Source organism: Oenanthe melanoleuca, chromosome 1 (genome assembly GCF_029582105.1).
Source record: "Oenanthe melanoleuca isolate GR-GAL-2019-014 chromosome 1, OMel1.0, whole genome shotgun sequence".
Lineage (NCBI taxonomy): Eukaryota > Metazoa > Chordata > Aves > Passeriformes > Muscicapidae > Oenanthe > Oenanthe melanoleuca.
This window is the reverse complement of record NC_079333.1, coordinates 51248214-51275746: the sequence shown is the minus strand read 5'-3', so window position 1 is coordinate 51275746 and position 27533 is coordinate 51248214. Positions and strand designations below refer to the sequence as shown.

Here is a 27533-nt window from a genome sequence, read left to right as displayed (position 1 = left end):
TAAATACCAGTCATTAAACTTTTCTTCTGTACTACAGAGTTGAGAAGCAAACTGATATTAATATGCAAATGTTTTTCTTAGCCTTGCAGCTATTTGGTTAAGAAATGTAGTTACTATATATGCTTCCAGCCATGCTCTTGTTTTGGGTAACTGCATTTAACAGTTTAAACCATAGAAAACGTTAGTACCAGATTTGCAGGAACTAAACCTCTGTACAGTCCCTGCTGTTGTTTTCTTTCACTGTAGTGCAAGAAGGAGTTAAGTTTATAAATGAAGCAATAGTTTGAATGTTGACCCAGCCTCTTCAGGAGGAGCTGTGACAGCCTGACTTGTCTCAGCACTGCTTATCATGGGAAAATTTTTCTCAGGGCCTCTCTGACAGTAAAGTCTTTATGTCTAAGGAGATTGACACTAGGCTGAAAAAAACAGGTTTTTCTTAAACTGATAGTTAAAAAGAGATCTTTGAATAATGAGGAAATGCTATCAGCCAGGAGGAAATTAAATTACATGAAGCAGATATAAGGAGCTCTCCTCTGTCCACCAGCAGTCTTTAGCTGCCAGTCACTGCAGAGACTCAAGGACTGTGTTATATTTGTGTTTAGGTCCTTGGTCCTACCACACTGGTGTGAGCCACATGTGAAACAGTGCAGCAACCTGGCTGGTTCTGGAGGCAGTTGGTTAATAAACAAACTCAGATCAGGAGAAAAGGTGTTACCTTTGTTAACAACAGTCTTGGCTTTGCAGTAAATCTGAAATAATCAAGACAAAATGAGTCCCACTAGAATGTCTTAGTCTGAGCTGATTGTCTTCAGCACTATTAGAAAGATGCAGCACTGTAGGTGGTATTTCTTAAACTAGATCCAGTTGATCCCTGTAAAAAAGCCTGTTTTCCCCTCTACCAGTTTACAGTGAGAAACTCAGTAACTCAAATCTGCACAGATCAGGTAAGATAAATCATGTTCTCTGTGTCTGAAGTAAAGAGATCCAGACAAAATACAAGCCTCTCATCAGGAGAGGATTCTCCTCTAAAACCTGTGCCCCACCAGTGTTCCCTTCCCCTCTTAATCCATTAGCAATGATAGAACAATTCCCTTTATCTCTCACAGAAATGGCAAGCAGGTACAGCTTAGTGTGTTGTTTCTTCTTGTGCTTACAGTCATGCAGCCATTTGTCTGCTGGATCCAGCCATGTCTGGGTGTGTTGTGTTGAAACCTCCTACTTCATGATATTTTGACATAAATGGGATAATATTTAGCCCTGGCTCCATAAAGTAATGCAGAAGGCATTTGGCAGTGTTCCTAAATTCTTGCTGTTTAAACATGAGGAAGCAGATCACTTCTGCATTCCAGGACCAATTTACAGAAACTGAAGGCCATGAGGATTCCTTCACTTTAAACTAAGCAGGCTCTGCAAGAGAGTTTCTGCATTCCCAGTTACATGTTTGAGCCAAATCACCCTCATGCAATGAAGGAAACCACCAACCTGTCAAATGCAGCAGTTAAAAGTTGTTTAAAACATTCCCACTTCTTTCCTGAAGTCCTTCACAAGGACTACTGAAAGTACACTCCTCTGCATTTCTCTGTGTTGAGTGGTTTAAATTATTCTAGGTAACTTTGCAAACTTAAACAGGTTTTATTTTAATGTCTTTTGATTTTTCTTCCAATCCAAAGAGCACAACCTTAGTGTGTCTTGAGGCAGAAGCTGCATATTCACTTTGGGAGAGACTTGGCAGCAGAAAAAAATTACACAGGTGCCACTCAACCACCTCATTTTGAGAACACCTGAATCTAATTCATTTTTAACAGGCCTATGGTATCCTACTTCCCTTCAACAGCAGTGTTACTGTGTAATTAGAAGACTTGTGGTGACACTGTGTCAGCAGAGACACTAAACTCCAGGAGAAACAGATTTAAACTTCTGGGAGAACTCTTCCAGCACCTCCATTAGTTTCTCTTCATCCTCTGGTGGACTGTGGGTGTATGCTAGGGGTAAGTGTGTAGGGACTGGTTGCCTGTCTGAAAGAAAAGAAGGAAAAAAAAAAAAACAGAAAACACTTATGGGTACATTTAACTTTCTTATAGCAGAAAGGAGGTTTTTCTGATGGACTCTATACTGCCAAAATATACCTCATGAAGCCAGGAAACTTAACCCTCTAGGTACCTGTAAATAATGCTAGTTAAGCATATATTCTAAACCAAAAATTAAACCAATTCAATTTGTATTTTGGAGCTAGATTGATTCTTCTGTTGCACAATACTGTGGAGCATGCTCTCATTTGCAGCTGGGGACAGTTTAGGAAAAGGAAGGCTTCCTTGAGGGGTTATGCCTGTCACTAGTACAACACCTGCAGGCAAAGAGCAATAGCTGGAGTTTTTGCTGCAGGCAGAGGATGCTTTTGCACTTGAAGAAACCTTTTTCTTGCCTCCTGGACAATGTTTCTAATACTGTACAAATCCTCAACTGGGACTTTGTAGTTAGGATTATTTTCAATCTTAAAATGCTTACTTTCATCCTTAGAAACAATGGTTAAATTCTAAATGCAAAGGAACTTGAGCTTATTGCTCAATCGCCGTAAGTGACACGTATCCAACAAAGTTTGCTCAGTTTGATGCTTTGCTGGATTTTCCATATCTCATGCCTGTCACTCACTCTGTAAATACAGCTGTTACCTCCATCCACTCCAAGGGATTTTTCTCTCCAAAAACATGGTATCTAGAGCCTGGGAGCCTTGTGACAGTGCTGTCAGGTGTCTGTGGAACAACAGACAGAGCACTGGTGCACCACTGCTAAGTCTATTTAACGAGCCCAACTTCTGCAGCAGCCAGCTGAGACAAAAAGAACAAACTGTTGCAACCCTTGGTAGCAGATTTCCCTGAAAACCTATCAGGTTCCCACTAGGCTTCCCAGGAGAGCAGAGATATTTGCTCTCTTAAGAGCAAATGTTTACCTGACTGCACACACCACATAACTTCTGCTTATGGAAAACTGAGGAGAGAGAAGCATGCAGAGAACATTCCCTTCTCCATTATTATGAATGGCTCCCCACCCAGCCACAGTGCTTCCAGTAGCCTGTGCTAAAGTTTGGGAACTAGGTATGAAAGCCAAGTTCAGCATCACAGAGAAGATGCTTCTAATCTTTGGAAAGCAGGTCTCTGTTAAATATTTTTTATATATTTTAGCAGATATAGAGAATTCTGGTAGTACTAGTTGTGTTCTCACTTCCCTTTATTTTTTTCTCAGAAAAAGAAAAGAAGCTGGCTTTGGTTTGCTCTTGGAGGGAACAGTAAAAGAGAATGCAGAAAATGGAGGGAAACTGTAATTGTGCTGGATTTGGAAAATGGCTGCTAAGGACCAGAAGCATGGGGTTTGTGGCAAAGTGCTCCCACACCCCAAACCCTTCACTGAAAGGGCCTGAAGAGTGCCCATGGCAAGCTGTGGTCTCCAAAAGGCCATAGGAGCAAGAAATAACTGACTTCACCACTATTTGATAAGCACAAGACACAGACTCAGAACTTCTCCTGCAGCTTTAAGAGCAGTCATGCCAGAACCAAAGCTCTCTCAAGTAAGTAGCTTTAGCTAAAGAGCCAGGGCATGCTCCCCATTTACCAAAGCTGGGAGTAGACAAAGGCCAAAGGGAAGAACTTGGTGGAATTATGAAAGAAACAGAACAACTGAGCAGAAGCATTTGGACCAAAAGAAAGTGATTGGAGTAGGAAAAAGGCAAAGTCTGGTTCTACAAAGGCTGACCAGCTGGGGTGAGGGGTTTCCACATGCTGACATGAAAAATGTCGATTTAAATATCTGTCAGCCAGCCCTGTGTGACTGTCTGTGTGACAGAAGGGACAAAGTCAACCCAAATGTGGAAGTCTGAGCTTCCTGCATTCTCTGTATAGAAATTCAGTGCATCAGGATTTGAGTGCCACATCCAACAGAAACACTGAGCTTCTGTAGGAAATTACCCTGAGCTTTCTCTTTCTGGACTGACCTGCATCACCACTGAGGCATCCCTGCTTCCAGCTGCTCCTACAAAGATGCCTGTCATTTGCCTGGGAGACAAGAAAGGCTCTGCCCTACTTTTCCATTCCCTAAGCTCACAGTGCCAAAAATGCCACTGTGCTCAAGTCTCTGCCCAGTGTTATAGAAATGGAGAATTGGCAGTTTTAGCTAGCATGGAACAGTAGGAAGAAGAACCTGTCAAAGCAGAGCCAACTCCCAGTGCTCTGTAAGAAAGATGCTCCTTTCCTAGCATCATAAAAAATGCTGTTTGCTGTGATTCACCTTCCCTTGGCACAGTCCTACATGCAGCATTTTCATTACAAAAATCGCCAACCCTTCATAAAGAAATGCTTTGTAAATCTCTATCAGCTACTTTAAAGGACAAAAGCAGGAATAAAACATTCAACACAGTGTTCACTCAAACATTTAGACTTGAAACAACTTTGAGGAATGCTTTATCCTTTGCACAAGCTGCCTGGTGCAGCCTTCATCCCCTTCCAGGCCAGACAAGGATCCTAAGCTCAGGCAGGCTGGGGAATCTCCAGTCTGTGCACTGTGAGACACTGCTCCTTACCTTGGAAGAACAAGCCACTGGGCAGCTTTGTTGCTTCAGCTGACACTGCCAACCACAGGACAGTGTCAGCCCCCTGGGCCTCTGTGCGCAGCGAGTTCTTCATCCTCTCATAGAAATCAGGCATGGATGATCTCACAGCTGGAAAGGATAACAATGGAATGGTGGCCTGCCATGCCAGGCTTTTTTGATACACAAAAAAAAAAGCAAAAACCAAAACAAAAATCAAAACAAAACAAAACAGCTTCAAATTGCCATTTTGTGTGTAGGAGGCATCTCTGGAGCTTACGGAAGAAAATGAGGATTTCCTCATATCTGGGAGTAGGATGGCTTGTTGGAGAATAGCACTAAGCTGCCAGATGATCCACCACTAGTTTGTTTGGGTCAAATTACAGGGACTAAACTGACAACAGGATCTGTAAGAGGTTCCTCTGCCAATTCCATTCTAAACCATAAAGATGACAAACACAGAGGAAACACAAATTCGAAAAAATAGTATTCTAATGGGATTTTTTAGCTCTTATTTTCTCACCAGTTTTAGGAAACTGATTGCAGCACTGTATTTAAAAACTGCTTACTTCTGTCTAAATTCTGGCTTCATTTTATTTTGTCCAACAGATGATGACTGTGGACCCATCCACTGTAGGTATTTATTTCTGGAGGTTGGAGAGTCTTTGAACTTTAAGATGGGATAACTTTATGGTTCATTAAGTTTGAAATCCATAAAGGAAGTGCAAAAATAAACGTATTTTAGAGAAAAATAAATACCAGGATATTTAGGAAAGGGCTATTTTCAAGCATAAGTAGACAGGCTAAATAGTCCTGTTGTCAGAAGCAAATTTTGGAAACTGCATCCCTATAAAGACCTAGAGACATCCTAAGCTTGGGTACTAGGGCATGGAAACATTGGGGAATGCAACATGCATAGTGCATGACTGATGCTGGCCCACCTGCTCAGTCCCTGAAGAACAGCTGCAGCTCAGACAAAGGGCTGAATGGCCAAACTGCTTCTCAAGAGCAGTAAGTGCTTAGAGGAAGAGTAGAGGGCTTGCACAGTGGTGCATGCTCCTACATGTCCTCACAGATTCCCAGTGGTACTTACAGGGGCAGAAGCTCCATCTGTGTGTTAAACAATTCCACCACAAATGGAACTTAAAGGTTACCTTAAAGAACTGTGTCTCTGCTGTGCATTTGTGCAGGGCTGGAAGCATTCACTGCCCATTATTATTCTCTAGATATACACAGCTAGCAGACAGTGTGCAGAATAGAGCCACCAAGGGGATATAAAACTACTTCAAGCACTAGTCTGGAGAAACTACTGCACCTGTTGGAAAAAATATACTAGGAAGTTTCATTTCTCTTTGCTTTCAGACTAATCCTGAAAAGAAAAACATTATTGTCAGAGTGTGAAGCAGATGTTACCTGGAGTGTCTGCCCAGCCAGGGTGCATCACAGAGAAATGGATGTTTCTGTGAGCCTTTGCCCACTGTTCTGTCAGGACAACTTGCTGTCTCTAGGATAGAGCAGTAAGAGCCACACTAGCACCAAGTTCAACAGCCTGTCCACCAAATTAGTTCCCAGGGAAATAAACTACATCAAATGTGCCATAAATACCAGAGCATTTCTGTACAGAAATATTCCCTTGCTCATCCTGACTGGATTTATTGGATAATTTCATAAGAGGCTTCCACAGTCATTGCCATCCATACCCTGGCCACAAATTTACTTTGAAAGCAGCTGCACTGCTTTTATTGACCACGTCTACTTGCTGCAGACAGTGGGCAAGAACTAAGCAGGCAGACAGGGTTCATCAGCTAAAGACAGTGTTCCCCCTTGAGACTTCTCTCATACCAAAAGAAAGTCTAGCCATGCTCTCCTCCATGCAAGATGTATGCACTCCTAAGGGCATGCCATCATACTCCTGAAGATTATTGCCTGTGCATCTGAATATGGTTGGATGCAATGAGAAAGCAACAGTGACCAACAGGCTTTTTGCAAAGCAGATGGTATGAGCTAGCTAGCAAAGAAGGGCTGGGCTTTGTTTTCAATGCCATGGACTGTACCTTGTTCTGTGCATACACCATAGTTCCATCAAATGGCCCACTTCCCGACTGCAAGTCAGATATGTTTAATTTTTGAACTAGCATGCCCCCAGAAGAAACAGTTATCTGTAATTAAATGAATGAAAAACAAATGAATGAAAAACAAATGAAAAGCAAAACCAGGAACTCCCCAGAGATGCACTCATGCATGCAATGTAGTCTTCAGGCCACAGCTGGAAGTCCCAACGGAGCAGGATTCCTCTGCATACCCTTTGCATTATGCTTATGCTCATGAGTAGAGCATACCTGGAGATGAGGTGGAAGATACATAAGTTTTTAAGAAGTGATTTTCATTCAAAGTGATGTTGGGTCATTTCAGGAATTTTGTGCTTCTTCCTTTTAAAAGTAATAGGGAAAAAGAAAACAGCAGAATAGCACTATTTGCAGTTTGTATGTTTAGCATTTACTGAAGCTAATTAGAAACCATACAAAAATTGGAAAATTTCATTTTTAAAAATGTACCTGCTGTCTTATTTTACACCAAGATCTGAAAAATTCTTTTAAGCCTATATTCCTGTTGTACGTATTTTACACTCCTCTGCAGGAGCTAACTTGCCCTAGGGAATCTAAGAGGGTAATTCCCAAATGAAGTGTTTTACTCTGATTTCCAAGGAAGGGTTGAGAGCAGCAGGCAGGAGCTTTGCCTTAGAGGAGGAGGCTGTTGTTAGCAAAATCCAAGAGGATTTTAGAGATCCTTACAGTATTATAAGTAATCCCAACACAGTCAGGGAACTGCTGTCACAAGCCAGAAGGTAAAAATAGTAAAACACCCTTTTTAAACAGCATCAAAGACTCACCACTCTGGCATCAGCTGCTTTTTCCAGGAGAGGCACCAGGGCAGTTGTCATGATGTATGTACCTGGAAGACAGACAGGCACCACCATTAACTTTTCCTTTTAAAAAAAGCTTTCTTCTCTCTCCACCATCCTTAACAACCCAAAACCCAAAGTCTCTTTATCTCTGAAATCCAATCTGAATTTGACAATGAGTTTTTGTTGCTGCTTCATTTGCAGTGTGCCAACTCAACTTGTAGTGGTTCACATTGCCATATACTTAGGAAAAGGCATATATTATTTTAAGATTTTCATGCTTGTTTTACCTATAGAGAAAACAGGATCCAAAGGCAAAATGGATCAGGTATGGAATTCCTGAGTGGGGGAAGGTGATGGCAGTGAAGAAATGGGGAATGCATTTCCCCTGCAAGTCTAGCATACACACACAGATCTGAGCTGGGTCATAAGCAAGAGAAGAATACTGTGCTTCATACTTAAAGTTCTTAAGGCACTGCATATGCACTTAAGACTTGTCCATTTTTCCCTTCTCGCTATGAAATTACTCAGAGTACACTGACACTTTGTGTTGCACATAAAACCCACCCCTTAAATCCCTAGCATGACCATTATGGAAGATAAGAAATCCTTGGGGGAAAAAATATTAATGTTGCCTGCCCAAGGCTGAGCTAAGATTACTTAAAGAAACTTGATTGTGTCCTTCCCTGCTTTAATCATGTTCATTTAGCAAGGATTTTTACACACCATACAAATATATTCCATTACCATGACCAGCAAAGTTTGTTATTACAAACACTGTTCAACTGTCAGTGTATTTGATTCAGACACACAGACACGCCTAGTGATGTTTCATGCAACTGAGTGCAACACAGAGATTTTTATCTTTTCAGAGATTTTTTTTTTCTGTTTAAAATGTATTTGTAAGAAATTCCATTTAATTCAAAATTAATCTAGCCCCATTTAGTCTAGTGTTTCTGCATCTACCTTCCTCTCATGTCTTTACAAATGGCTCTAGTTCAACAGTTCTATCAGTGATAAACACATTTTTTTCCTTGAGCTACCAAGGCCATGTTTTTCACTAGACATGAAGACTTCAGCATGTCTTTATAACCTCTCTTCCACAGAGGCAATGAGATCACCCAGTTAAAGTACAGCATGTTTATAAATATGGTACCAAAATCAAACATGTTACATGCTTGGTGAACAAACTATTCAGTTCCCCTGGCAGATACAGCAGCCTTCACTTTCTCCATATAATCAGAGGTATGCCCATACACACACAATATATTTAAAGCCCTGGCAGATCAAACAAGGCAAATGCACCGCAGATGAGTAAATGCAGCCTGTCTTCAGCAGAAAATGTGAGCAAAGGCAGTTGCCAGCGAATAACGAGAGCCCGGTCGCGTCCCCTGGTAGCGGCGGGGAGACTGAGCGATGACATCATCGGTACAAGAGCTCCCGCTGACTGTCAGGGGAGGCTCCCACCATGAGGGGGAAAAAAAATCTAAAAATCACTTCAGTACAAGCTGCAAGCCTGGTTTTAATGTTGTCAGGCTGCGGATTCTTCTAAAAAAGTAACATCATGTCTTGGTTAAATAAGCTGCATCTCCTAAAGGAAAAACTGCAATGCACCAGCTCTGACGATGCTCCATTTTACTGTCCTGCAGATTAATTTACACTTTTAAGGGGCTTCATGTTGATTTGTTAATTCTAAAGAGCTGCAAAGATGAATGTACTAACGTTGCCTCATTAACAACTGAGCTTTGTTTTGTTTTCCAGCAGAATAAGAGAAATGTTCAATGCCAAAAATCCTGCTTAGAGCAACTACAGCTTGTCAGAAGTTTATGTGCTTATTTAGAACCACGAACTAACTGCAAAGCTCACATTTCCTCTATTCCTCAAGTTTATTAAGAATTCAGTAAATCCCACAAAGCCAGAGCATTCCATCTTTTTGCCCCACAAAACCACTTGCTCGTTTGCTTTGAGAAAGAGCACAAACAGCAGTTTTGATTACAGCTTCCTATGGTAAGCAACAGTATCTGAAAACACACACAGGCACAATGCATCAGGCATTAAGGTTGCAGCATTTAATTTCTCCCACTGCTAAATATTCCACCAACTACTGTCCCCATTTTAAGTGTTTGAACACAAACTCCTCATTCCTTTGACAAAAATACTTGGATATTATACATTCTTATTTTCCTGAGCTGGTCCGTCAGGCAAAACAGCCTGGAAAAGAAATTTAGAAGGTAACAGTAGAACAGATATACTTTCTTAACAATGTTTATTGCTGGTTAGAATACATCACAATCCCCATTTTTATTAGTGCAAAAGCTGGCAGTTTGATGGTGACATTCAAACAGCTTGGGAGAATGCTCAGTATGGTCACTGCAGGGCTTGGCTCAGCCATGCACCTCATGGCAGGTACTTTGTCCAGCACAGCTGTATCACAGCAAGCACTAACACAGAAATTCATTTCTGAATAAAAAGGCAAGCAGCAAATGAAGGCATTGCCTGCCACCGTCCTTATGAAGAAAAAAAAAAATAAAAAAAAAAAAGGCAAATTTTTCTTGTTGAAAAAAAACTTTACGAAGAAAACCAAGACTGATTCAGCAGAAGAAACTACATTAATCTCTGCTTCTACATAAGGAAATCAAGGCAACATCCAAACTGTATGTCCCTTTGCCAATACCTGATTATTAATACCAATGTACTGGGTATCAGCTTTTCAAAAATGGGCACTTGAGTATTCTAACACATTTACTTGACACAAAAAAAAATTTGTCTGTTAAAGGAGAAACTTCCTCACATAGAGCTGAGTTTAAAAAGGTAAAGCATATCAAATGTGGTTAATGCTTAATTATCACTGTGTTTGAACTGTACAGATTGAGTTGTTCTGGGTTTTTTTAATGGTTTAACACAGAAGTAGATGAAAGGAAAGGCAGCATTCAATAGTGTTGTGCCTTGCACTGAAAGCAGCAATTATTGTATGTTGAACATACAGCTGGTACTACCTGCATTTAGGACTGTGTGACATGGGCCAGATTTGTGCATCCCCATTTCCTGTCACTGGAAGGTACATTGTCCACATGGTCTGAAAGCTTGTCTCCCACGGGTGTAACAGGGAAAAAAAACCACAGTGAAATAAATGGTGTTTCCCTTTGATGAGAAGTATTTGCTGTGACACAATGGAGCCCAGCAAGATGAATTTGGGAGTTTGCTCAGGAGCAGCAGGAATGCAGAAGGTGAGCCCAGTCTATCACACCCATATGAAGGATTTCATCTTGCCCTCACTGAACTCTGCCAAGGTGAAGAGTTGACTTGCAAAACCTTCTGGACAAGCTACAGCCCTGTTCATTGTAATGAGGTTTGACACAGTACTGGCTGGCCATGTTTTCTCTAGTTAAAAAGGCTCCTGGGATAGATGTACAATTTATTTTAAATACAAACATTAGCTTTCTTCGGAAAAACTTCTGTAGGCTTTATGCCTTGAAGTTGATCTCCCATAATAGGAAATTGCACACCATAAACCAACTTTATCATATGGTAAAGTAGGCAGGGTAGGTTGCCAATCTGTGCATTAAACATGGTCATTCCAGTAAAAGTAATGAGCGTGGCATTTATTGAGAACATACTTTGCTCAGGCACATTAATATTTAAGTTTCATGTTAGCTTGAAAAATATAAAAACAAAACCCACAAAAAATATTGAATCACCATGCATTCCCTTGTGGCCTGTCTGGTAATTGCTTCACCTGCTCTGAGATCTTCTCAATTTAGTTGAATAATCTGATACTGTGCTTTAACTAACAACTCAAATTTTTTACTCCATACAGTGAACTCCTCTGTCAACCTGGATAAACACTAATTCAGTGGTTTCACAATCACAGAGCGAAATAGTAATGATGTATGCGTAGAAAATGAGGCATCATTATGGAGATAAACATTTGATTCATACAGTAAGTTGTTTAAAAAAAAAAAAAAAAAAAAAAGCCCAAGACCTACAAAAATCATCCTAACTGCCTCAAACTCCTAAATAAAGTTATGTTACCTTTCCCATGACATGATGCAGAAGCTGAGGGGACTCATGCATGCATGCATGTAGCTCTGCATGTTCTTGCAGCAGTTATTCCACTGTGAGTCCCATGACATGAACAAAATGAAAGCTATCCTAGCGCACAGGACAGCAGTCTCCAGTGTATTAGGCACTGGTCTTTCTCACAGAAAACTGCAAGTCTGGCTGTAGTAAAACATGAAAGCAATCAAAACACAGGATAGCCCTAACAGAAAATATAAATAAACACTGTGCATGCAGATTTTCAAACTGCTAGAGGTGTAGATCAATCTGCCAGAACCTGGAAGACTCCTTAGGATTCATATATTTCAGGCTGAAAATTAACAGGATATCACATAAACTAAAAGTACACAAACACATACTCTGATTTACTTTAGGATTTAATGTGACTTTAAAATATGTACTTTATAAATTAATTTTGAAGAAAATTATGGTTTCAGCAGAAGTAAAATTGTAAACCTACCACCTGCTTATAACAAATTAATTGATGATACAATTACTGTGAACTCGAGTGTCTTGGTGGATTCCAGAATGTTTTTTGCTTGACATTCTATCTGGCAATTAGTGGCACACTGCTGGTGAGGTTTTTGCCCTGCTAACATTTGGATAAAGGCAGGCAGCCAGGACAATACCCAGTGAAGGTTTTCATCTATCTGAGCTTTGCAGAATTATTAGAAGCAGTGTTATTTCAACTGTGAAAAAACTGAGAGCAAAAAAACCTAAACAAACAAATAAAAAAACCCAACACCACCAAAAAACCATGACTGTACAGATTCCAATAGCTCATTCATCTGGTAGAAATCAGTTAAACTGGCTCACTTTTCTTGAGTCCAAGTAAAAATAAACCACAGAAAAAAATGAAACAAAACCACCCAACAAACAAAGTGACATTCTTCATTGGCTGGATTATCTTTTCAAACTCGCAGTTTATGCAGTTCAAGTAAGATACATCCCTGAGTCTCTTTTCCTGAGTAAGAGATCAGAAGTGAAGATTTAGTATGCTGTCTCTGAGGGCCAATTCCACTGCACTAGCAATAACTGAAAGTGTATGGGGAAAGTTAATGAACATGAAACACAAAGGTTTACATTTCCCTCAAATGACAAAGCTCATCTCAATAAGGGTCCCTCTGTCTCCTGGGAACCAGGCTTCAGTACAGTTATTGCATGTGCAATTATATTCAACATTATCCTTTTATGTACCACCTCTGATCCATAGGTCTCAAAGCTCCTTAGAAAGAAAATTGGAACCACAGCCTCCTTGTCACAGATGAGGTTGTCTTGCCAAAGATCAGGCATTGAACTTACGGCAGACTGACAGCTGATAAAGTTGTTTGACTTCCAAGTAATTCAGAACACCAGGCTGCACTGTCTTCTGTGAAACACCAGCTAGATACAGTTCATGTGTAAGGAGACTGACAAACATCCACTCAGGTTAGGCAGTTTGCCACAGCTGGGCTATAGCGTCACTATGACAGATAAACATCTTATTTCTTCTGGCTCTAACTCTTGTACAAAGTGGAAGTGTATGTCTATATATTATTAAAACATGAGAGCACATTAGATTGAGGAAAAGATGCATACTGGGAGCATCATTTATCTCTTTGTGTTTTAGCATCCCCTTGGCTGGTAAGTAGAAATAAAAAAGTAACATATATGCCATTTTTCCATGTCAAGCAGCAAGATACATTGAGTAAAAGCAAAGTGAGGCAGGCGATAAAACAGAGGAAAAAGGATTGTTTCAGCTAAATGTCTAGAGTTTCAATAAGAACATGCTGATTTTGCCTTCACTTGCTTATCAATGCTGAAGCTTTTTTCCACAATGACTAAACACCATCAGCTTTGGTGGTGAGTTATACTAAAACAAGTAAAATAAAATTACATTTTAAAAAAGTTTTGACTCAGAAGTCTGCAAGACTCATCAGAAGAAATGATTGCTTGTTGCTGCCCAGCTCCTGGGTACTACCCTGAGTACATGGTCAGCCCACAAGAAGAAATATAAAGGCAATATCACACAAACTAGAGAAGAGAGAAAAAAAAGTCTGCCCATAAGGATTGGCAGGTATGCAGGAAATCTGCTCACATTACCCCAAGCAAGTCACTCAATTGGTTTATTTGAAAGAGTGTTTCAATCAGCAAAGTGCTATTCCAGACTCATGCCTGGCCAGTGCTCCCACATTACAGTCTAAGTGTTCCATTCTGCTCTCTACATTCACTGAGCTCCAGCAATCAGACAACAATCCTTGAGCATCTAGCAGGGAAAAAAGGCAAGGTGTCTCATTTGACAGCAACAACAGAACCATAATGAGCCATGCAGCACTTGTGCCTCAGACTCATTTCAAGGGTGCTACAGGCACCAGCACAGATGCAGCTGCTACCACCTGCTCAAAGCACTTTACAGTTTGAACTTGAGTATTAAACAAACCATACAAAGCCTTAACTATCAACCTGCATTTTACATTTTCCTGAACTTCATCCACATGCATATTCTGACAGCACCAGAGAGGAGGATGCACCTCTTGCTTCAGTTACCATCCTCTGAATTAGCCAGTAAGCTGTGTTTTACATTAAGGGAACTTTACTTTCTATTCTAAGTGCTGTTATTTTTGTACATATTCATACAAGAGGACTTATGCAGTCATTTTTGTCCATGTATGTCCAAGAAAAGATCAGGATATAAAGTATGATTCACAAGTCAGATCATCAATTAGAACTGAACACTGACATCCATTATGCTCAAATAATGGACTAACAGATCAGTCAAGAGGAAAATATTCCTAGACTAGATTTAAAAGCTCCACAGCATTTCAGACACATAAATGAGCAACTTTACAGCTTATAGAAATGTTAATCAGATATCAGATTCAGAATTCAAAAACTGTGTGATGCATTTAAAGCATGTTATATTTCAGTCTTGCATTTTTAGATAGTTACAACCTACACACTCCTTTACTAGACCAGAGATCCAGGGTAGGAAAAAAAAGTGAAAGAAACATGGAAGGAACACCCTACATGTAAAGACCTGCAAAAGATACTGATATTATTCTATCTTGTTAGTCAAATGAGGGGCATCTGCACATTTTCCAAACAAGGGCTTTGAGCCCATGTCACCCTTCAGGCTTTAGCATTACTGAGGCAGAGAGGGGAATTTAGTTTGTTCTTTCAGACCACATTTGAGTTTACAGCCAACCTATATACCAGCCATATCTAATTTAGCCAGGTTTTTCTCTGGGAACCTATAATCACAGGTAGTTACTGATTATCTCAAGTAAAACACACCCAAAGGCACCTAGTACTTAGGGAAATAACACAGCATTTACTCTGACAGGTGTTTCTCCACACAGCTTTCTCCTACTGTGATGCTATCATTTATTATCCTATCCCCAACTTTCAAGAAAAAAACTGTGGTTTGTAGCCTTGGTCCTTCAGGCACTTCTTGTTGCACTGCCAGCTCCTTCCAGCTCAATCAAGTCCCATTCTTTTCTAAAAGATTCAAAATTCAATCTTCATTTTTGTCTAGAGAGAAGCAATCTAAGCAAACAACCCAGTCCTTGTCTGAACTCTGAAGTTGGACAACAGAGGATGATTTACCTCCTTGAACTTCTTATACAATCATGCAGCAAGTGATACACGAATGAATAAAGGAGATCTATAAGTAACATCCACAAAAGATAATACAGGCATTTTCCTATTTGCTACAACCATAATTCAGCTTTCTCTGTGCAGCTGAATACCTCTAGTAAGGCTGATTTACAGCTGGAAAAGCAGAATTTGCTGGTTCTACTTGTGCAATAAAATATAATTCAAGTGATGCACTAGTACAGTTGCTCAGCACTTAATATCCTTAATGTATAAACTAAACCAAAACATGCCTTTGCATTCAGACTGTTGTGTTTGTTTCACTTTGCTTCTCTCTGGAAGAACTGAACCTTTGCACATTGCTGGGTTTTTGTCTGAAAGACCACAAGAGGATAAAAGCCAATTTAAGGTGAATAGATCCCTCAAGGTAGAAGTTATTGTACTTGTGCAGCCAAGAGAAATTTGATGGCCAAGTAAAACTCTTCTTGAATTTTTTGACCATGAGAAACAGAAGAATGTTAGCAGATTAGTCTGAAGCAACTTCATCTGTGCCTTTATACTTGATTTAATTGTCAGTTTAATGTATTCAGACTTGCAGAAAAAATGAGCTGTATGCACAATAACAGTGAAGTGACTTTCCACTAAAGATTTATACTAAAAATGTTGGTTTTTAAACATAAATAGAATTTAAGGAAGCAACACAGGAAAAGGCTAAGAATAAAAACCAACGATGATTTCCAGGTTGTACTAGTTCTATAAATGCTTATCTTTATAGACTAGGTTTTCCCCTTCCTCACTCCAGATACTGATGAACAGGAGGAAAACAGAAACAAAGCACCACAGCTCTTCCCTAATGTGTCACTTTTGAATATATTAAAGACAGTCTCTTGAGAAATCCACCTACCCTGCACAGAGGCAGAGGGGGAAGAGTGTCAGGACTGTTGGGTTGATGCAAGCACCATGTGCCTCTTTTCAAGAGGTGCAGCCTTACAGATATCAGCAGTATCAGACAGCTCTTCTCTGCTGGCTGGCTGTTTACTCTTTCCACTCTTTTCCTCTTTTCCACTGCTTGTGTGGGGAAACCTTTCACTTGGCTCACCATTTTCCTTGCCCTTCCACATCTCCACTTTCCCTTTTGAATTGCTTCCCATCATTTGTCCCTCTTACACCACTGCCACACAGTCCACACACAATGCCCTTTCATGTGGAGTGCCCAAGACTTGCCCATTGCTGCTCAATCCCTTTACTAGAGATTGCATCTGTTTGAGTGTCCAGGGCACCACATGCAGCGCAGGCTTCCTCCACAGCACCTCTGTCACACAGAACTGTCACATAGGGCAAGCCCACTCAAACATCTGAATGTCTCTTTAACGTGCTCCAAGCTCCATCCAAACCCCAGAAACACAATTATTACAAAGAGCATCATTAGCAGCAATGCTCAGAACAAAATTCCCAAGCATATTTCAGAATCAACCTGCAATTTTCTACTTCTGCTGTGATAAATAAAGATGCTGATATCAAAACAACTGAAAAATGGAGACATTTAAAAATGGCATTCCAAACAAGCTGTAATACTTCTTCTCCTTCCAGGCTCCTTCCCTGGCATGGCAATGCTATGATCCTTCTTCAAGCAGGAATACATACCTTACAAACTCAGCTATAAAAACACACTTCTGTGAGCAAAATAAGTATGTTCCAGAACTAAACCTTCAATACTCACCCAAAGTGTTTGTTGCAAAGTTTTTTTCAAGTCCATCTTCAGTTAACTCTCTGTTATTCACCATACATCCCGCATTGTTGATCTGTAAAACAACTCCTTTAAACAAAAACAATCTACACAAATATCTACAAGGGAATCCACACATATGAGCAGTTCATGTTAATTTGCTGTTTTCTGACACTGCAAAACAAAGATACACACTGTAGCTTTTATTTGTTCAATAACACATGATTGCAAGCTGTGTGCAGCTAGCATCATCTCTGACATTTCTTTCACTGCCAGAAAGAGCTCAGACTTTTCTTTCCCATATCAAAAAAAGAACCCCTACACACTTCATGCATGTTCACTGCCACCCCTCCAAAGTTATTTCCCCATTTTTATCAGATGTTCCTCACCCAGGTGCCTCAGTTGTAGTACAGCCCCTAAGAAAATTTTCACTGCTAAATAAAGTGGGAACTGCACTGAGCCCCTTGCCAACCATGATGATTAACTGTTTCCTCTCCCCTGGGCTCTGTTTTAATCTTTGGACTTTTTGCAAAAGTTTAATCTTTCAGAAGGTCTAGCTTTAAGAGGCACAATGTTATTAGCAATCAAAGTCAAAGAGAAGCTGTATGATGTCTCCAAAAATGCAGCTGTAAAATTAACTGCTTTTCTCTTTTTTTTGTAGCATCTGTGTTAACTGAGAAGGGAAAGAGCGAGCATATGATGGTGACACCTGAAAAAAACATTTAGAGAAAATTAAAGAGAGAATTGTGGGCCAAACTGTCAAGTCTACATGACCTGTCAGACAAATACATAAACTACACATTCCCGAGACTGACATACATGATTAAAGTACATGAACTTACCAACACATTTAATTTATGTTCATTTTGGAATTTTTCAGCAAACTTCCATATTTCCTTGGGATTAGACAGATCCACAATATGCAAGAAGATATTCTAAAGGAAAAGAAACTAAGTCACAATCAACAGGGAAAGTGAATAGAAACCCTGTTGAGGCCTGTCTATGTGAAAAGTTATTTAAGCAATGTGAAAAAAATAGTCTACAGAACACAAGTAATACAGGTTAACATGCACAATTGCAAAATTTAACTCTAGTCTTTAAAACATGTTTAGTCATCGATTCAGCTGCTTCTGAGACAGATTTTTAATGCCAAAGTTATCAAGAGAGTCCCACTTAGATAAATATATATAGATATATATGTGACAGACAGGCATAGCAGTGAACTAGAAAAGTATTGCAAAGCTTGCAAAATTTCACTTTAAACAATTTAGCAGCTTTCTCTTTGGCTGAACTTTCCAAGGAAATGTACAAGGTCACAGCATTAGAGAATAATCTGGGAAGAGACCTCTGGAGGCTGCTTGGCAAACATGGAGATTCACCAATCTGCCTGAGTCCCCTACTCTAAGCCTCCAGCATTTGGTCACCCTCATGGTACAAATATTATTCCTCCTGCCTTCTCAGAATTCCCGTTCCAATCTGTGTCAGCTGCCTCTTGTCTTTCCACTGCAGACCCCCAAGAGAAGCATGGTAGTGCCTTCCCTACACACTCCCAGCACATCTCAGCCTTCTCAACACTCAGCAAAATCAGCCTTCTCAGAGTCACTTCGTCCATGACATGTCCCATCTCCCTAGTCACCCTCTGCTGGACTCACTCCAGGACACTGATGACTTCCTCATCCTGGGGAGTCCAAAGCCAGGCACAGGACTCCTGCTGTGGCTTCACAAAGGCTTAATAGAGAGGAAGATGCACTTCCCTCAGCCCACTGGTTAGACTCATGTTCATACAACCTGGGGTATGGTTGACCTCCCTTGCCCCAGGAGGGACAACTCACAGAGGGACAACTTGTCACTCCCAGATCCCTTTCTGCCATCTGATTTCCATCCAGCTAGGCAAAGACTGCACTTCATTCTGTCACCTGTGCTCTTAAAAAGATGTCATCACGTTTTGCCCCTCTATTGACTCATGGGGGATGCCACTAAAAGTCATTAACAGATCAGCTCTGTTCTGCTGATTGTTACTTTTGAAGCCACATCTTCTGGACAGTTTTCCACCACCTTCTCATCCACCAGTGCAAACCATATCTCTCCAAACTGGACAAGGATTTCATTTCAAATCATGTAAAAGGCCTTGTCAAAGTTAAGGAGAGCACTGCCCCCTCTTGTCCACAGGCAGAGTCATCTCACCAAAGGGATCAGGGAGAGAAGGATAAAGACAGAGAACTTAACTTGTTGGCTGAGATAAAGACAGATTAATAGGGAAAGCAAAAGTCACACACAAAAGCAAAAAACCCCAAGCCTATGAGCATACCACTCTGAGAACACCCAAACATGTCTTATCTCAGAAACTAATCAGGGTTGGGCCTGGTTAGCTGGGAAACTGCCTTGGAATACCAGGTGCTTTAGGCTTTTTACAAGGAATTAATTGACTGCCTCCGATAGGCAGACAGGTATTCAGCCATCTCCAGGAGAGCAAGGCTCCATCACACATAATAGTTACATAGGAAGCCACCACTCCAAACATCTTCCCATTCCTTTTTCTTTCCCCCAGCTTCATACACTGAGCATGATGTCATATGGTCATATGGAAATATCCCTTTGGCCAGTTAGTCAACCTGTCCTGGCTGCATCTCCTCGCAACCTCCCATGCAACCCCAAATTCTTCTCCAGAGTGTCAGTACACAAAGTAGAAAAGGCCTTGGCACTATGTAAACCCTATTCAGCAATTGCAAAGGCGTCTCTGTATTATCAACCCTGTGTTTAGAACAAATTCCAAACACAGCCCCACACCAGCCACTGTGAAGAAAATTAACTCTACTCCATCCAAAACCAATACAACAAACAAGGGTATACATCCACTCTAGTCATAGCAACTATTTCTGTCTAATCCCAGTGAGATCACAGCTCTGCAGTCATGCATGGATTCCTGTGTTTCCTAGGCTATGTATACTCATGAACAGGCATCTGAAATGGGCTCCCAGACAGGCTGCTTTCTTATGAAAACTGTAAGGGCCTCCTCCATTTTCCTGTCCCATAGACACATACTCACTGCTTCCATGACTCTACTACTCTTCTGGTTTTGGTCACTACAAATCAATGAAACCACTTTAAAGCCTCCTTACTAGGCTTAGCAAACCTGTTGGCAAAGACTCTCTTGCTCCAGTTTGTCATTGCTGCTCAGCAAAGCTCATTTAACAGAGAAGGTCCAAGAGCATATAAGCTCCTACTCAAGCCCTTCCCTTTCACTGATGGATATGCCCTTGACTCTTGATGAACTCCAGGTCACCCCTCACAATGTCATGGGTGCCCTTGCGGCTGGGCAACAAGAGGTATTAGGCCAAGGTCCAGATCAGCCTCAGCAGACTCTCTGCAATACCTTACATCTGAGTCCCCAGCAAGTGACAAACCTCTCAAGTCATCAAGCCAAGACTGCAGACGGGTGCCTCCATCCCCCACAGGAAGGAGCCTTCAGCCATCATCACCCACGACTTCCTCCCACTGTCAACTACTGTTCAGGATCATCTGTCTCCAACACCTCCCCTGACAGAGCTTGCTTTTCCTCATCTGTTACCATGGCACTATACCTATCCTAAAAATGCACATCTGCAGGCAGAGAAGGAGCTGCCTTCTGTTGCCAGCATTCACAAGCTCCCATTCCCCCCCATCTTAGAAGTCTCTATCTGCCACTTACTCAAATGCATCTTCCAGCCATCCCTCCTTCCATGCAATGTGCTCTTCTACTTTCTGTAGAGACCCTGTCAATCTCCTGTTTCTATTCCCTATGGTTGTGCAGCCTGCTCATCTCCTGCTGTCACATCCTGATATCCTGTGCATCCTGAGCACAGCAGAACCCAGCAGTTGAAGCCACCATCATGTGCTGCCCCAGGCTCAGGGAAAAGTACCAGTCACTCCCTGCAATCCAACATCTGCCACATTATCCCTCTGGAGCTCTGTCTGGGCTAGTGTCCCATGTGCCAGGCACAGTTGCTCCAGCCAGGGTGGTAAAGCATGCTTTCAGGAGCATCACTGCACCCACCCCAGCTGTCTCCGAGTGCTGGGTGCTTTTTCCATCCCCTTGCACACTAACTGCTCCATTAACTGCTAAACCCTGGTCAGTCACTCCATGTCACAACACCCTTGCAATGTTTTGCAATTCTGTAGTCAGCAATGTAGATGCAATAGAAGGAGAAAAAAAAAAAAAAAAAAAGGCTTGACATGTAGCAAAGTTATCACTTTCTAAACCACTAAAGTCAGAAATAATTCCTTCCTCCAAAACATCAAAAACTTTTTGCTGTTAGCTACAGACAGTTCTTTTGCTTTTTGAAGATTTGTGTTCTAGAGTACAAGCACAGTGGCATTTACCAGCACACAAAGGCATGTCAACTCCTACTCTTCTCCCAGATAGCACTTACTCTCAAAGACACACCACAGATAGTTTTGTGACGTATGCCATGAAAAGGCAGTTCTAAAATAATTATGCAGAGGATGTGTTCTCTTGCAAAACAACAAATAATCATTAAAGGGCCTCCTCTCTTTCCAAGTTGTTTCTTTAAATACTCATTATACAAGCAAATGAGAAAAGTGGAGAAGCTGAAGAAATGATATGGCACTATTCCCTGCCTGTAATTCTGCTTTCCTGTAGATAAAAAGCACATGACTTTATTTCTAGTCATTTGATTTCAGCTCCTTAGTTGAGTTTGGGTCAGAATTTTTTCATTGTAATACTGTGCTCTAGGATGACCCTGCTTGATCAAGGAGACTGAACCAGATGACCCACTGTGGTCCCTTCCAATCATATCCATTTTGAGAATCATTTCTGACCAAAACTTTGACACTGCTCTACCGGTTCAAGATGGATACCTCTTTAAAACTTTCTACTTTTAAAACTAATATCATTATCTACTGGTACAGAAGAGTTAAAGTTTTTTGGGCAGATGATAAGCAATACATGGGATTTCAGAGACTGAAAAAGATCTAAATCAACACTTATCTGCTGAAGACTGTCACGTTGACTCAGGAAAGGGATATTCAGGCCTGTTCCCTATAAAAGTCCTCAGTGGTAGCAGAGCCATTTTCAAAGTAAACCTTATCTCTGTGACTTGATCTATTGTAACAGATTAGGAGAACTTTCCAGTATCCAGATCTAGGGGCAGGTGACTGCCAAATAACTCCCACAGTAAATGCTAGAGTGGAGTGCTGAAATGAAGATGGAAAAAATCTTTGGTGTATACTAAAACAGGATCTCCATCCAAATTATCAGGAAGAGCAAGTTCAGTCTGGATACAGCTTGTCAAGTTGCAGATAAAGCATTTTATTATCTCTCTGGATTGCTTCTGAATGAGCACTTATAAAGAAGGATGTTCTTGTGGACTCCTTATTAAAATGCTCTTCCCAGTGCAGTCACGTGTCCCACAGGGCCTCTCGTACAGCTCATCTAACACTTCACTGAAAGCTGCTCTGCACAAGTGCCCTGTCCCCAGGGTTACAAACAAGTTCTGCAGTGCCCTTGCACTATCTCATGACTACAGAAATTACTGGTAAGCAGCCTACCAAAAAGTGGGAATTGCAGTTACAATTATGCTGCCTTTAGAGGAAGAATATTATTTGCCTTAAGTTTTTTTCACCAGGTGACAGAAAACAAAACATGAAGGAACCTTCAGAGGTCAAACTCACCTCTCCTTCCAGGCAGCCTGACTGCAGTTAGAGAAGGAGGTAACACAGATAATCATCAGCCTTACTATAGCCATGGGATTGCACAGCTATAGACAGCTGGAAAGTATTTATTTCTACATAAAGACTGATCCAATTCACTTCCATTAAAGAACTAAGAGTAATGCTGGTTGTGTCACACTAGGGAGCTGAAATCAAAGCACAGAAATGTAGTCAATATGACATCTCTAACCATAAAAAAGTCTTCAGAATTTTTGATCCATCTTAGAGTCTATTACTGGGATCAAAAAAACTGTGTACAAGAGGCAAGTCATTATTTAAAATGAAGAGAGGTCTCCATCCAAATGCTGCAGATTAACCCTGGTAGGTACTTCAACCCTATTTATTCACTCCATTCCCAGTGGGATTGGGGAGACAATCACAAGGACAAAACAGGTGAAATTCGTGGGCTGAGCTAAAAGCATCACAAAGTGAAGCAGAATTGTGTGTGCACACAAAGTAAAACAAGGAATTATTCATTATTTCCATTGTCAGGCAGGCATCTAGCAATCCCCAGGAAAGCAGGACTTCATCCCATGCAACAGTGATTTGGAAAGCTAAATACCTTATCTGTGAATGGCTCCTTTTGCCTCACAGATTTTACAGCTGAGCAAGATGTCATATGGTCTGCGGTGTCCCTTTGGTCAGCTGGAGTCAGCTGTCCCAGCCCTCCCCTCTTGTGCACCCCAGCCTGCTCACTTGGTGAGGGCAGTGTGAGAATGAGAACAGGCTTTGATGCTGTGTCAGCACTGCTCAGCAATAACTAAAATGTGGGTTTTCAACACTGGTTTGGTCATAAATCCAACGCATAGCACCAGTGGAACTGCTAGAAAGGAAATTAACTCTATCCCAGCCAAAACCAGGGCACAGGATAGAAAGATAATGACTAGTGAACTTCTCCATAAGCACATCCTCCTGTACAATTAAAAAAGCAACAGTGACAGACACAGGGGTGGATTGCAGAATGATACATACAGAAACAAAAAGAATGTGTAACAGACAGAAGGAAGAGATATTATAAGAGATCAAAAGGCATGTAGAGCACAGAATTAGGACCACACACAGGACTTCACAGAGAAGCCAACCTCAGCAAATCAAGAGCCTGTTATTCAGACACATAAAACCTTCAGCTCCAATGCTGTGTAATCATAAATGTTGTTGCAAGAGTGTTGCAAAGCATTAACTTTTAAAAGCCTCAGCCACGTAGTTAGGAATAGTAAGTAGGACGTCAAAAAGCAAATCAACAACAAACATTAAATAAAACAGCATGCATGCTGATAATGTTACTAATCACAGAATACATCACCTAATGAAGTTGGGTGATTCAAATGGTTTGAAGTTAATCACTTCAAATCATTTGAATTATAAACTGCTAGATGTTTCCATGTCTGTATGAAAATACTATTAAAAACACAACAGCAGGATGTTGGAAGAGTATCTCAAGGCCTCTGGGGTCTTCAAAACTAATAACTTTTCTAAGAGTAAACAGAAGACTAAAAAACAACTCACCTGGTTGCCCGTTTCTGTCACTATTTCCTCTTTGGCAACTTCAGCCCGTTCCTTATTTCTGCAAACCAGATGAACTGTGCCACCTGGTGGATTGCAACAAGAAAAGCATTTGATAATTAATTATTGCATTTGGGGGAGACATCAGCATTTTAATTAGGTGAGATACTGGATATAAGAAAAAAGCTGGAATATTTCTGGTTGGCTCTGGTTCCTGTGAAGGCAGGCAGGGCCATCACACAAGCCTACACATTTGGAAAAGGCCACTGCACTCTTAGTACTGTGCTCAAACCATTTCTGTCAAGTCTGTACATCCTGTTTAATGGGTGAAATACCAGAGCTAAACGGGGAATTGAAGCTAAGGCATCTGTATCATAGATGGTCTTTTTGATATACACCTTAGGAAGTTCAGTAAAGGGCTTGAACGACACAAGAGACTAGAATTGCTCTCTGAGAAGGAAACAAAACCGGTATCAGAATTCTCAGCAGTGGGAGATACGAGAAGGACTGTGGCTTCAGTTGCAGCTTGGGAGGCTCAGGTCATCAGAATTACTTTTCAACAGAAAAACAATTTTCTGTGGTTTTCTTCTCAATAGACCAGGATGCCTCAAAAGGATGCATAATTTGCATCCTTGTGGGTATCAAGCAGTGAGACACAGCAATGACTGATTTGATCTACTGCTGCCAACAGTCCTGCTTCAAGTGAGATGCTGGACAAGGAGACAAGGACAAGGTGACCTCTAGAGGTCTCTTCCAACCAACTTTTCCATGAAAGGAAGACACAAGGCAAGGCTCTTCTCAGAGACCTGGATACTTAACACAACCTCATCACTTAGCCATACTAAAGAAAGCCTTCAAACACAAAGCTAAAGTACAGCTAGGCAACTTTTTTTTTTTTTTTCATCATATTCTCTAATTGTTACAATCATGTGTTTATTTCAGTCATAGGAATACCTATACTCTTTACTTTTGCCTTAAACAACTTTTCAAAGGTGTTTTAGGGATTGCTAGCAGTTCATCTCTAGAAAGGTCAAGGAATTAATCCCTAAGAGAAACATAATTAATTCATAATAGAAACAACTGTGTCAGGTCACACTTTTAGTGCCCATAACCCAAATGCAAAACACCAAGTCTACCTTGGGATGATACAGTCAGACACTGCACAACCCAGTCTGGGGTCTGATAATGAAACTTTTTGTCTACAAGAGAGGTTTCCCTACTGAGCACCAGGACAGGGGGGAAGTTTAGGTGTGTATTAGTCCAATACACTAGGAAAGGAATTTAAATCTGTTTTCTTGGGCAAAGATTGAAAATATTTGAACTTAACACACGGAAACAGTCAGAGTAGATGGGAGAAGACTATATCAACTGGAAGTGCAGTTCACAAGACACAGAGGAAAGCCCAGATCCAAACATCCATAAGACATCAATTCAGGGAAAAGCTGAACTCAGATTACAGAGATTGTCAGCAAGATCATCATTAGTTAGAAACATCTGAGTGTTTGAAGGTAAAGCCAACACAGCTTGATTACTCTCCTGCTGAGTCAGAATTCCTTATTTTCTTGTCGAGGCATACTTGAAGCCTTAGCTTCAACTACAAGCCTTAGCCCCAACAGCTGACACTGAGTTTCAAAGTGAGATGTTCGAGGATGGGACCAGGAACTCATTTTAACTTCATATGAACAGCAATGCCCATACAACATATCAGACATGCAGTCTGAGCCCAAGGTTGTTCTGCTAAGCATGGTAACCAAATCCCATCCAGATCCAGCCAGCTTTCCAGCTTGCAAAACCTGGTGGAGATATCCATTTGTGAGCAAAACAGTCACCTGACAAAGCAATACTTACATAAAGTGATTATGTACAATAGCAGTAGTGGGAACCTGAAATCAATCACATGCTGGCACTGATGGAGATCTTTAACCCAAAGACTCTTTGATGCTAACAGCTTTGAATTAGTTTCATTTAACTGAGTAGCCACTTTCCTTCATCAGATAGTTACGAAACCCAAGCATACAAAAAGAGCCACAAGCTCCTCCCATTCATTCTACGTGCCAAAACTCCTGCCACTCTTGCACAACAGGAATTATTTTGTCAACTCTGTAAGGGATTAGGTTTATCCTTTAGCAGCTAGGCCTATTCATACTATGTCCTTGCTTACAGAGAGCAACATAAAAAAATAATTACATGTAATCAGTCAAAGGGCACAGACTCCAGAGTATTATCATTAATATCAAGAACAGCTACATTGGTTTTTTTTTTATGTTCTCCCATCTCATTTTTCTAAAGACAATTGTTTTCTTATTGTTATCACATGATGATATGATACATTTGCAGATTCCTCAGTTCAAATTCAGCCAGGCTATTACTTGTACTGAATTAGCCTTAAACAGACAATGATTGTCACCAACATTCTTAGATGCCACTGTAACACAGATAGTTTTGGTAAACATGCACTTGAACAACAATTTGCAGCTCCTCTCTGCTAATGTGGTTTCCTTATCCCACTTCTCACCACACTGATTGTGCTTAAACCTCTAACCCACACTACAAGCCCTGGGAAATGACCCCACATCCGAGGGATTTGTGTGTCAGTGCTGGAAGGTCAAACCTGCTTCCTTCCATCTTCTCTGCAAACCTCCTGGGAGCTCCATGGCAGCCCTGCTCACCTCTCCTCGCTATCTCCTTGGCCGTGGCCTTGCCAATGCCACTGTTTGCACCAGTGACCAGGAAGGATCTTCCAGCCACATCCACCTCCACATCAGCTGGGTTGAAGTGCTTGGAAGCAGACTCGTAACCACCTCTGAACAAATCAAGAGACACCTGTGAGAAACTAGAAGAGAGCCCTTCCAAAATAAACACGCGCGTGGGTTGAAAAGCACTTTCACAGCTCAGTATCCAGTAATTGCCCTGTTTACTGGGCAATTTATCCCATGGGACAGGCCACGAATACTGTGATCAGCGATGTATCATACAATCGCTAAGGTAGGAAAAAGGCCTTTAGGACCATCAAGCCCACCACCACCACCACGTTCACCCATGTCCTCAAGTGCGGTATCCAGATGTTTTTCCAACACTCCCAGGGATGATGTCTGCATCACGCCCCGGGGCAGCCTGTTGCAGCGCTTTGCAATGAAAGCGACAACTCGCGGTGGCGTTGGCCCGCCCAGGCCACCCCGCCCTGCCCTCGGGGGAAGCGCGGCGGGCCCGGGCCCAGGGCGGGGCGGGCAGGGCCGGGCGGCCTCACCGAGCGGGGCTGGGCTCCGCCGCCTTGGCGGGGGCGGGCAGCCGCCCATGAAAACCCCAAACAACCACGGCCCCGCCGCGGGGAAGGGCCCGCGCACAGGCGGGAGCGGCCCAGCCCGGGCGCTGCGCTCGCCCCACGCCGCCCGTACCTCGTGTACTCCCGCAGCCCCTTCACGAACCACACGGTGTTGCGGTACCAGGACATGGCGCTGCCGCCCTCGCTGCCCTGCCGGCCCCGC

General features: G+C 41.6%; 1 protein-coding gene across 1 annotated transcript; it reads right to left on the bottom strand.

The window, feature by feature from the left end:
* Positions 1 to 52: 52 nt before the first annotated feature.
* Positions 53 to 27533, bottom strand: DHRS12 (dehydrogenase/reductase 12). The gene is made up of 10 exons (XM_056498071.1): positions 27444 to 27533; positions 26718 to 26851; positions 24052 to 24134; positions 17679 to 17771; positions 16831 to 16912; positions 7467 to 7528; positions 6631 to 6735; positions 5990 to 6080; positions 4571 to 4708; positions 53 to 2015 (listed from the first exon to the last, which is right to left on the bottom strand). The coding sequence occupies exons 1-10, from the start codon at positions 27497 to 27499 to the stop codon at positions 1888 to 1890; spliced, it is 972 nt and encodes a 323-aa protein (XP_056354046.1). The 5' UTR covers positions 27500 to 27533; the 3' UTR covers positions 53 to 1887.

Coding starts and splice junctions, on each gene's coding strand:
- DHRS12 (XM_056498071.1), bottom strand. CDS start 27,499: ATGTCCTGGTACCGCAACACCGTGTGGTTCGTGAAGGGGCTGCGGGAG. Junction 7,529..16,830: donor CTTTGCAACAAACACTTTGG/GTGAGTATTGAA, acceptor TCTGTCTTCCAG/GTACATACATCATGACAACT. Junction 6,736..7,466: donor AAGCAGCTGATGCCAGAGTG/GTGAGTCTTTGA, acceptor ATTTAATTACAG/ATAACTGTTTCTTCTGGGGG.